Here is an 11,330-nt window from a genome sequence, read left to right as displayed (position 1 = left end):
TATACTCCTAACACGCCTTATAACTCCCTGTGGATTCGACCCCGGCTCATAGTTGGGTAATTTATATTGTATACGACCGTATCATATCTCTTATCGAGGTGTGTTGTGGACGTCATCACCCATCAAGAAAATAATAGAAAGTACCCCCAGCCAATCTATCGAGCATTTAATCTAAGAAAGGAAGTGAAAAGTGATCCTTCCTTGTTACTTTGTTGAGCTTGCGATAATCCATACACACCCTCCAACCGGTCACTATTCTTGTAGGAACCAATTCATTCTTATCATTAGTAACTACCTTCATGCCCCCCTTCTTTGGGACACATTGAATTGGAGAGGTCCATGAACTATCGGATATGGGGTAGACAACCCCATCATCCAACCACTTGATAATATCCTTCTTGAAAACTTCTTGCATAGCCTCATTGAGTCTTCTTTGATGTTCAATAGATGGTTTAGAACTATCCTCCAACTTGATCTAATACATGTAAAAGGCGGGGCTTATACCCGAATATCTGCCAAGGTCCACCCAATAGCCCTTTTCCTCTTTTGTAACACTGCTAATGTGGAGTCAACCTGCACGTTAGTCAAACAAGAGGAAATAATAACCGGTAAAGTAGAACAAGGGCCAAGAAATACATACCGAAGGTGTGAAGGCAATGGATTCAACTCCAAAGTAGGTGGCTCTTCAATAGAAGGTTTTGTAGGAGTAGTCTTCCTATTTTCAAGATCCAAAGATAATTTTTGGGGTACATAGTTGTACGACCCATTCCTTGCAAAGAGTTCACGCATTCCATGAAACCATCTATATCGTCATCATCAAAATTGAGCAAAACGGACTCCAACATATCACCAAAATTGATAGTAGCACATGTATCATCAACAATAACATCGGTCACCAAGTCCACAAAAGAACATACCTCATTGCTATTTGGTTGTCGCATGGACTTACACACACGGAATACCACTTTTTCATCACCAACCCGTAAAGTGAGTTCTACGGCTTTTACATCACAAAGAGCCTTACCCGTAGCAAGGAAAGATCTCCCAAGAATGATCGACACTTCATAATCAACTTCAAAATCTAGAGTGACAAAATCTGCCGGAAGAATGAATTTATCAACCCGGACCAAAAACATCTTCAATCACACCCAACAACCTTTTCATGGTACGGTCGGCCATTTGCAATCTCATAGAAGTGGGTCTTGGTTTCCCAATCCCCAAAGTCTTGAAAACCGAATAGGGCATCATATTTATACTCGCCCCAAGATCACAAAGAACTTTAGCAAACTCGGCACTTCCAATTGTACAAGGAATCATGAAAGCACCGAGATCATCCAAATTAGGAGCCGTTGGATGAACAATTTCACTTACTTGATGAGTGACTTTGATAGTTTCAAAATTCATCGACCATTTTTTTATCATAAGATCTTTCATAAACTTTGTATAACCGGGTATTTGTTCCAAATCTTCTACCAATAGAACATTGATTGAAAGACTCTTCATCATTTGAATGAACTTCTTGAATTGATTCTCACTATTTTGCTTGGCGATTCTTTGAGTGTATGGAGGCGGAGTCTTAGGCAATGGCGCCTTTGCCTTTTGCACTACCAATTCCAGTATGGCAATGATGTATTCCATAGATGGGTTCACCTTCTCTTGAGTGTCTTCCACGCTATCATCAATATCAATCCAAACTTCCTCATTTGGACAACATTGTTTGGGATCTCTTCTTCTTGCATCACTTGGTCATCATCGACAAGTTGCCTTTCACTTGAGGTTGGAGCATTCCCGCCTCTTTCACTTATTGTGATAACCATCATAGCATGCCTCATATTATTACCACCCTTTGGGTTCACCATCGTGTCACTTGGTAGTGCACCCTTAGGACGAGAATTTAGAACTTGAGAGATTTGCCCCATTTAAACTTCTAGATTTAGGATTGATGTGTTGTGTGAGGCAAGTTGGGAATCTGAATCGGCATTCTTCTCTATCATTTTCTTGAACATATTCTCAATATGTCCCATATCATTGTTTGAAGAACTTGAACCATGGGAAGGATAAGGAGGTAGGTTGCTCGATTGTTGATACACCAGGGTTTTTTGAAAACCCGACCCCCGGTTGCCTTGATTATTACCCTAACCACCTTGGTTGTTGCCTCCCCAATTTTCTTGGTTGTTTCCACTCCAATTTCCTGGATTGTTGTTGTTATACAAACTCCTTTAATTATTGGAACTCCAATTGCCATAATTGTTTTGTGGTCGCAATTGATGTTGGTTTGGGCCTTGGAAGTTGTTTCTTTGCCCTTGAAAATTGTTCACATATTGCACTTATTCCTTTTGCTCATTATAAGAATCATCTTGATCAAAACCTCCATCATCTTGCACATAATTCTCCACTTGGGTTTGCATTTGTGCACCCTTGGTCCTCTTCTTGTTCACCGAAACATTCACTCCCTCCATAGCATGAATTTGCTTAGAGGCTTGCACTTGATTTAGTTGGGCCTTTGCTAGTCGAGTCATGTTAGTGGTCAACTCGGCAATGGCTTGCCCATGGTATTGCAATTCTTTATGGAGATAAATCATATTTGGATCACCTTGTAGGACATTGACCCGAGATTGCCAAGTCGATGACGTCTCCACCATCTCATCTAGGATGTCACACGCCTCCACATAAGGAGTAGTCATAAAGTTTCCACCGGCTTGTTGATTCACTACACATTGGTTGGTTGTGTTAATCCCACAATAAAAGGTTTGTTGCAACATGTTTTCCGTCATATTGTTGTTGGGACATTCCTTAACCATTATTCGATAGCGCTCCCAAATTTTGTGTAGTGGTTCATTCGACTCTTGTTTGAATGCCAAGATCTCATCTCGAAGTGTAGCCATGTGCTTGGGAGAGAAATACTTAGTAATGTTTTCCGTCATATTGTTGTTGGGACATTCCTTAACCATTATTCTATAGCGCTCCCAAATTTTGTGTAGTGGTTCATTCGACTCTTGTTTGAATGCCAAGATCTCATCTCGAAGTATAGCCATGTGCTTGGGAGAGAAATACTTAGCAATGAACGTGGCCGCCAACTCATCCCAAGTATGAATCGAATGGTTCGGCAAATGTTCCAACCAATCTACAACTTCCCCCCATAGAGAGAAGGGAAAAAACCTTAGCCTCAATGCATCCTCGGAAATATTAGTTTGCTTGCTCCCCCAATATGTATCCACAAAGCCCTTCAAATGTTTGTACGAATTTTGAGTTGGTGCACCGGTGAAGAAGCCCCGTTGCTCAAGTAGTGTGAGCATCACATTGGTGATTTGAAAGTTGCCTGCCCTAATACGGGGAGGGACTATTGCATTAGTATAACCTTCATTGCGCAATATCCGATGTTAAGCCGCTCGTGGTGGAGGTGGGGGTGGAACGGGCACGTTGTCTTGTGGTACCCAGCCTCTCCGATTAGCTTGTGGCTCTTGGGTACCTCATAGGTTTGCTCCTCCTCGCTGTCCAAATCCCCCAAAAGCAGATTTTCGAGCTCATTGTTTGCCATGATTGTACCTAAAATTTCTTAAACAAGTTAGTAACACGGAAGGGAAAGAAGATATTCCAAAAACACACTCAAATATATAGCTAACACCGTTTTAAGCTCCCCGATAATGACGCCAAAAATTGATCCACTCCCAATCCACAGTCAACAATGAGTGGAAGAGATCGTTAGAAGAATAGTACCAAACTATGAGTCGGAGTCGATTTCCTCAAGGAGCTAAGAATGGGTGCTAGAGTGTACACTTGATGCGTGTAGAAGAAATAGCTTAAATACACTTCCAAACAAGTTGGTTTTGCAAATTACTTCTATAAACTATACTATCAATGGCTAACTAGAGAAGTGAAACTAGAAGTTGATTAATTATTTTGGGTTGTTTTCAAATAGATAAAAGGCCTAGGGATGTAACCTTCACCTAGGTGTTAGCCAAATGGGTTAATTACGTTAATACATTTTTTGGTGATTGGGGTATATTATAGCTCTCAACTCTAAATTACCCACTCAATACCTCTCGGTTATAGAGTGGTCTTGCCCAATTTGGCTTTCTCAAGCTCAAATGGGTATCAAACCAAATAGTTGATATGAGCTAAAGTCGGATTTTCCCTATCTCTAGCTTAAACCCTTTAATTAGGCTAGCCATAGCCTTAACTGGCCCAATTTCTTATTAGCCAAGTTTTTCTAGACTACGTATCTCTTTCTCAAGTAAATACAACAACAACAATAACAACAACAACAACCAAGTATAATCCCACTAATGGGGTCTGGGGAGGGTAGTGTGTACGCAGACCTTACCCCTACCATGAGGTAGAGAGGCTGTTTCCAATAGACCCTCGGCATCCTTCCCTCCAAGAACTCCCCACCTTGCTTTTGGGGTGACTCGAACTCATAACCTCTTGGTTGGAAGTGGAGGTTGCTTACCATCAGAGCAACCCCTATTGTTCACTCTTTCTCAAGTAAATACTAAGTCAAAAAGGCATGAATCAATATTTGTAATTATTAATTCTAAAATTATAGCATGAACAAGGCTAAATAACAAATACTCAATCATAAAAAAGCATTTAATTAATTACCCATAAGGTTTACAAACTAGGGTTGGGTCACAACTCTAGTAAATATCTAGCTAGTCATAGTAGAAATGGAAGAAAATAAAGAAGAAACACTAATTAAATCCATAATATAAAATTAAAATGATAAACTATTATGTTTTTAACCCAAATTGGTCACAAATTACCCAAAGTGGTAAACTACAACGGCTACTGCTAAAGAAAACTACAAAATTTGACCTAAAAAAATAATTCTCGTCTATTTATAGTGGCCCAAAATTCGCTAACAAAAATGCCCTTCAAGAGGTTCTGCGGCCGCACAATTCTATGTGCGGTCCGCACTTTGCTGGAGTCTGCGGGTAGAGGAATTCTGCAGCCGCACAATTTGATCTGCAGCTGCACTTCAGCTTCTGCGGCCGCACAATTCTATGTGTGGTCCGCACTTCTGGCGAGGCTTCAGTCTTGGTCGTTTTGCACACTCTCTGAACTTTTTGAATTTTTGTCAGTGCGACCATGTTCTGCGGCCGCACAAATACTTATGCGGACCCGCACTTTTGGTCTGTTGCGCTCCTTCTTTCATTATGAGCCGGAACACTCCTTTTTTAGTTAGATTTCTTTATTAGAGTCCAAATCTCTAACATTCCTGTAATTTGCACACTTTCATTAGTTTTGGGATTATAAATCTATATGTTTGGACTAAAATTAAAGTACGAAGGTACTAATAAGTAGTCAAAATTCACACTTATCAATATTCCAACATGTAAGACAAGGCAGAATCAATTGATAACAAAGCAATGATAAACGACCCAACTAGAACAAGTGCCAGCGTTGCAGTCTTCATCTGCAACAAGTGCAAAAAAGATTTGTCTAACTATATGTAGTGATCTTAAAAATAAAGAAATATTTTTTGTAACTACGTTTAAATTTTGAGTCAATCAAATAAATTCAATTCAAAATTGTACTTGGCATAGAATACCCTCAAAAACAAACATTTTTCGATAAATAAATGTTTTCCCAAAATCAGACAAAATAGAAGATATTGCTGCAGCTTTAACCAAGAATCGTTCCCGGAGTTTGCACCAGTAAAGATTCAAGAATCAGGATCATTCCGACAGTTTACACTAGTAAAGATTCAAATATCATTTTTAATCAGAAATCGCTCCTGGGGTTTAAACTTATAAATATTTGGACCCAATGAATTATTTATGGGGTTTGAACAATCAACAAAATTTTGAACTCCAACATAATTTACTAGGGTTCCACTTGTCAATACTTCAACCTCCGGTATGTATTCCGTATTTTAGTTGGGGGCAAAAATATAAATTTAGTCGGACATGTGGCTACTTTGCTAATGCATAGGGGTGTTCAAAACCGAACCGAAACTGAAAATCGAACCGCAAAAGTGGCTTAATGGCTTATTGGTATCGGGTTATCGGTTTAACGGATGGGGAACATATTGAAATTTTTTTATTAACGGTTTATCGGTTTGGGGGCAAATTATTCAATTTTTTTAACGGATAATCCGTTGACCTGTTAAGAATATATATATATATATATATATATGTTACTAAACTTATGACACAAAACTAATGTGATTTTACTATAATTATTTTCTTAGAATATTCACAAGGTTCTATACCCTTCGTTAACAGTTATATCATTTAGATTGCAGTTGATTAGTCTGCTTGTTCATTCGATTTATCTGTGTAATATTATACTTCGTTAACTAGAATATTCACAAGGTTCTACACAACTTTTATGAACTGTGATTCTGTCATTTTGTGAACAAGACCAACAAACTAGCTAGCTGAACTGTAACATTATACTTGGTGTTTCCAGTAGCCCTTTTATTTAATTTTAGCTCGGTCCCATAATAAAAGTAGTCAGTTCAAACAGGTTTTTAATTATCGGGTGGCCCGTTAACCGCCCGATAATAGCTAAACTGATACCAATCTGCCCGATATCTTATCGGGTGGCTAGCGAATTAATACGATTAATACATTTAAAAGCCGATAACCGATAAGCCGAACCGTTAAGAGTAAATAACCGTCCGATCTGCCCGATAAGCAGCCCTACTAATGCATTTGAAAAACTCGCTAAACTCTAAGAGCCGACCCAAAAAGTGGCTAACCTAGCTAAATTTTTTAGGCTTATTTATATTTTGTAAAGAAATCTTTTTTTGTTACCGAGCTTGTTCAACTCTTTTTAATAATTATATAATAAGTGAAAGTTTGTTGGATGATTAAGGGTAAAATAGTCAAAATAAATATTTAATATGAAGTTCCCAAGTAAAATATACCTGACTCAGTACCTGCACAATCAATGCAAAAAGTGTAGTATGAGTACGTAAATAAACATGTACCTAGTAAGTATCTAACCTAATCCCAAAGATGTAGTGACGAGGGGTCGATATCGACACTTACTAGTGGTCCAATAAATCAAGTATAATAAAAGTAAACAGGTATGATAGATAGCAGGTAAAAGCAACGAAACAGGTATATATGCATAACATAATCCTCAACAGAAGAATAAATACGAGGTCCTTAATGACCGGATACTACCTCGAGTGGAATACACAACAGTCAACACCAGATAAAATGCCACATCTCGAGACAGAAAAACTCATAAGTACACTGACTCCTTATCGAATATTACTCACGATTCTGCCGAGGCGAACGGTCCGATCACATAAGAGTAATGACATGATTTCCTATCATGACGCACGGCCCGATCTCATAATAATAGTGTACACTTCCGAGGTCGTATGACCCTATCCATAGATGCAACTCATAATACTGCCGAGGCAAACGACCTGACCCCATAATGGTATTGCTGAGGTGTTCAGCCCAATCTCATGGGAATAGTAAAACTTTGATGGATCACTGACCCCACTCACGAATATATGTGTGAGTTATGAAATTCAAGAAATTTTCGGACAAATACATACAACGCGAGATATTATCCGTAAAGAAAGTATAAGTTCTGCAATTAACCATGTAGCTCGTCAAATATCTAAAATGGCAAGTCCAATACCTTACTCAAGTCTAGTTTTAGGCTAAAGTACAAATTAAAGCATTTAGTCAGGCAAGAATAACTCAAATAGTACACTTAAAATATGGTGCAAGTCTAAGTCTACCCGTACATAATCAGAAATTCTAGCATACGCACGGATACTCGTCACCTCATACGTGCATAGCTCCCATAACGCATAACACACAATAAATATAGCATCTACGAGTTAAATTCCCCCTCACAAAGTTAGACAAGAGACTTACCTTACTATGAAATTCTATAACCGGCTCCAACGCCTCTCGAGCACCTCAAATCAATGCCAAACGATCCAAAACTAGTCAAAGAACGTGAAAACCAATCAAAATATACTCCAAAACTCGTAATTTAACAACTAGAAACAATTCCCAACTCCTCATGATAAGTCAACTCCGAAATCATGCGCCCGGATTTCGAAAATTCTCTAAGACAAATACTACTCATAACACCACTAACTCAATTATATAATCGATTCTCAATTCCATGTCCAATTTTGTGATCAAAACTCAAAAATACCATTTCTAGGTTTTCTTACAAAATCCTATAATTTATATCTATTTCTATGTTAAAATACATATATAATCCATGTATTTAACTCGCAATAAGTAAGAATCATTTACCTTGTGATGGATGATGAAAAAGCCCCTTCAAAATCGCTCCAAAATCGGCTCCAATGTGAAAAATGAGATAAAATTGAGCGAAGTCCCGATTTCAATTCGTATACACTGCGTAGTCGCCCTCCTTCGCAATCGCGGAAGATCCCTCGCGATCGCGAAGGTCAAACCATCCTTATCCGTAACTCCTTCTCTGCGAATGCGATGTCCTCTCGCGATCGCGTTGCACAGCCTACCAAGCCTACGCGAACGCGAGCCCAGCTCCGGGAACGCGAATGTCAATCTTCCAGCCTTAGCAATTTCCTCTTCCGCTATCATGACATCCCTTCTGCAATCGTGTAGAGCAACTCTCCTAAACCAGGACACCCTCGCTTAACCATCGCATTCGCGGCTCCTCCCACGCGAACGCGTAGAACAACCTGAGCACCTACCGCGACTGCGATACCCTTTACACGATCACGAAGAATAAAGTTTGCACCAGTTCCACTTATCCATTTGCGATCGTGACTCTTCATCCACAATCGCGATGCATACCAAACACACCAGAAACCACCAGCTGCAAAACATAGATAAATGACTCGAAACACACCCGAGGCCCCTGGGACCCCGTTCAATTATACCAACCAGTCCCAATACCTTATCCAAAGACTTCAAATGCCACGAATAACATTAAAACCACGAATTGACGATCAAAATTCTTCTTTTAACTTTCAAACCTTCAAACTTCGCCGAACGCATTCGAATCATACATAGACATTCCGGGCCACGACCAAACTTCACGCACAAGTTCCAATTAATAAAATGAACCTATCCAAGGTCCTGGAACATCGCCCGGAGTCCGATAAGACCAAAGCACACTCCAAGTCAAACTTAGTAAATTTCAAAACCTTCAAAATGCTAACTTTCAATAATAACCGTCGAAATGCTCCCGGACCATCCGATATTCAACCCGAACATACTTCGAAGTATGAAATCACCTTACGAACCTATAGGAACCCTTAAATCTCGATTCCGAGGTCATTTATTCAAAAGTCAAACCTTGGTCAACTTTTCCAACTTAAAGCTTCCAAATTGAGAGTTATTCTTCCAAATCAACTCCGAACTTCTCAAAAATAAAAAATAATTACACGTGCAAGTCATAATGCATAAAGTAAAGCTACTCAAGGTCTCGAACTACCGAACGATATGCTACACTACTAAAAATTCGTCAAAAACCGACCGAGGTGGACCGACCGAACCCGGCCAAAAAATCGACCGAAGTCAGTCGGTTTTTAAAAATATATTTTTTAAATTCTTTTTATGAAACTTTGGTCGGTTTTCTTTGGCGCAAAAATGCGGGAAACTATTTTTGAGTCGCGCGAAATTTATTTTTCAAGAAACCGACCAACTTTGGTCGGTTTTTCATTTAAAATAAATTAAAATTAATATTAATAAAATTGACCGAAATCAGTCGGTTAATTCAGTCGATCATTTTAAAAAATCGACCGAATTCGGTCGGTAATTAATTTTATTTTTTAATAAAACCGACCGACATTGGTCGGTTATTTTGCGTGCGAAAATACAATTAAAGAGTGTAAATAAAATAAAATACATTCTTAAAACTAAATACACTAATGATCTAGTGGTAGAATGGTATCCTGCCACAGTACAGACCCCGGTTCGATTCCCAGATAGTGTATTTTTTAATTACATAATTAAAATATTGACTGACTTTGGTCGGAAACCGACCAACTTCGGTCGTTGTTTCGGCAATTTTTGTTTTGAATTTAATTGACCGACCGAAATCAGTCGGAAAATACCGATCAAAGTCGGTCGGTTAGCTCTACCGACTGCCACGAATCAGTCGATTTTCGGTCGGTTTATGCCAATTACCGACCAACATCGGTCGGTTTTGGCGGTCGAATTTTTCCCTTTTTTTAGTAGTGCTAGAGCTCAAAACAACCGGTCGAGTCATTACAGTTTGATAAAAATGTCTTACAGGAAACTCATGCCTACTACATGTCTACATCAGGAAATGGCTCCAACTGTAGCTGCTAATACACCTGAAGTAGTGCATAGTGATAATTCAAAGCTTTAGGTTCATTTTCCTGAAGTGGTAAGCACATCTCCTCCAACGATGTTGAGCCATCATTTACTTGGATTTTTTTATTTCATTTTCATGTTGTGCACTATATGGTCCATGATGAACAAGTGGAGTTCCCATTAACTGAAAGCTTTAGTTATCTTCTAGATATTCACAGAATGGCCATCAATGAGGACAAAAGAAAGGTAAGCCTTCTAGAAGCAATGTCATATGGTAAATTTGGCTCAATTTATAACTTTAATTGCTTATCTCCAGGATGACTTATTTGGAATAATGTATCTCATATAACTAAGAGTAATGTAACTTTGCTTGGATTACTAGGGTGTACTTTTTCCAATCATTCTTCATCGTTCATTCTGTTGCATTTTATACTTTGAATATTATTTTTTTTTAATGTTTTTTGCTGTTGCGCCTTTGCAATATTTTGTCATTTTGAGTTTGCAGTGAGCATCCTTTGTTGATTAACATTTTTCTTCCTGAGATTTCATAAACTCAAAATGACCAAAATGAAAGTATATATAGTTGCTTTGCAAGTACCTTAATAGATAGACCTTAAGAAGTCTCCAGTGATTTATTACGGTTAATGAAATGTATGCAAGCTTTTGTAAAATCAAACCACTCTTTGGGACATATCATCACATTTCACTCCTTACTCGGCCTCATAAAGGACTCAGTCGTACTCGGTCTCAGGAGGTCTCGGCTGTACCCGGTCTCAACAGAACTCAGCATAGCCGGCCTCAAGAGGACTTGAAAACCTCACATCACACATCATCGTTCCCGGACATACAAGGGCTCGGTAATATCTCATATTTTGCTTCATCGTACCCAACTGATCAGTGATAGCAGAATAGGTATTGTACCTGGACGACTATAGCGCGGCTCGGTAAAGTAAATATATATCATATTTTCCGAACTCAGGGAATTATCTAGTAAATGTCTCAAATTGAAGGAATGCCACCAGAATGAACAATGTACAAGAATAGGAATAACACTATTGAGAAAGAGAAGAC

At 38.8% G+C, this 11,330-nt stretch overlaps 1 protein-coding gene across 1 annotated transcript; it reads right to left on the bottom strand.

Annotated features, from left to right (window-relative positions):
• Positions 1-498: 498 nt before the first annotated feature.
• On the bottom strand, positions 499-1,638 carry LOC138897707 (uncharacterized). Its single transcript, XM_070183714.1, has 3 exons — positions 1,257-1,638; positions 918-1,096; positions 499-573 (listed from the first exon to the last, which is right to left on the bottom strand). The coding sequence occupies exons 1-3, from the start codon at positions 1,636-1,638 to the stop codon at positions 499-501; spliced, it is 636 nt and encodes a 211-aa protein (XP_070039815.1).
• Between the last annotated feature and the right edge of the window lie 9,692 nt (positions 1,639-11,330).

This window comes from Nicotiana tomentosiformis, chromosome 8 (genome assembly GCF_000390325.3).
Source record: "Nicotiana tomentosiformis chromosome 8, ASM39032v3, whole genome shotgun sequence".
Classification (NCBI taxonomy): domain Eukaryota; kingdom Viridiplantae; phylum Streptophyta; class Magnoliopsida; order Solanales; family Solanaceae; genus Nicotiana; species Nicotiana tomentosiformis.
Note: the sequence above shows the minus strand (reverse complement) of the source record. Positions and strands in the feature narration are given on the sequence as shown.

Excerpts from the sequence above, each read along its gene's own strand:
- LOC138897707 (XM_070183714.1), bottom strand. The coding sequence starts at position 1,638 with ATGGAATACATCATTGCCATACTGGAATTGGTAGTGCAAAAGGCAAAG. Across the intron at positions 1,097-1,256 it reads TCTTTGTGATCTTGGGGCGA|ATTTTGTCACTCTAGATTTT; the intron begins GTATAAATATGA and ends TTCTTCCGGCAG. Across the intron at positions 574-917 it reads GACAACCAAATAGCAATGAG|GTTGACTCCACATTAGCAGT; the intron begins GTATGTTCTTTT and ends ACTAACGTGCAG.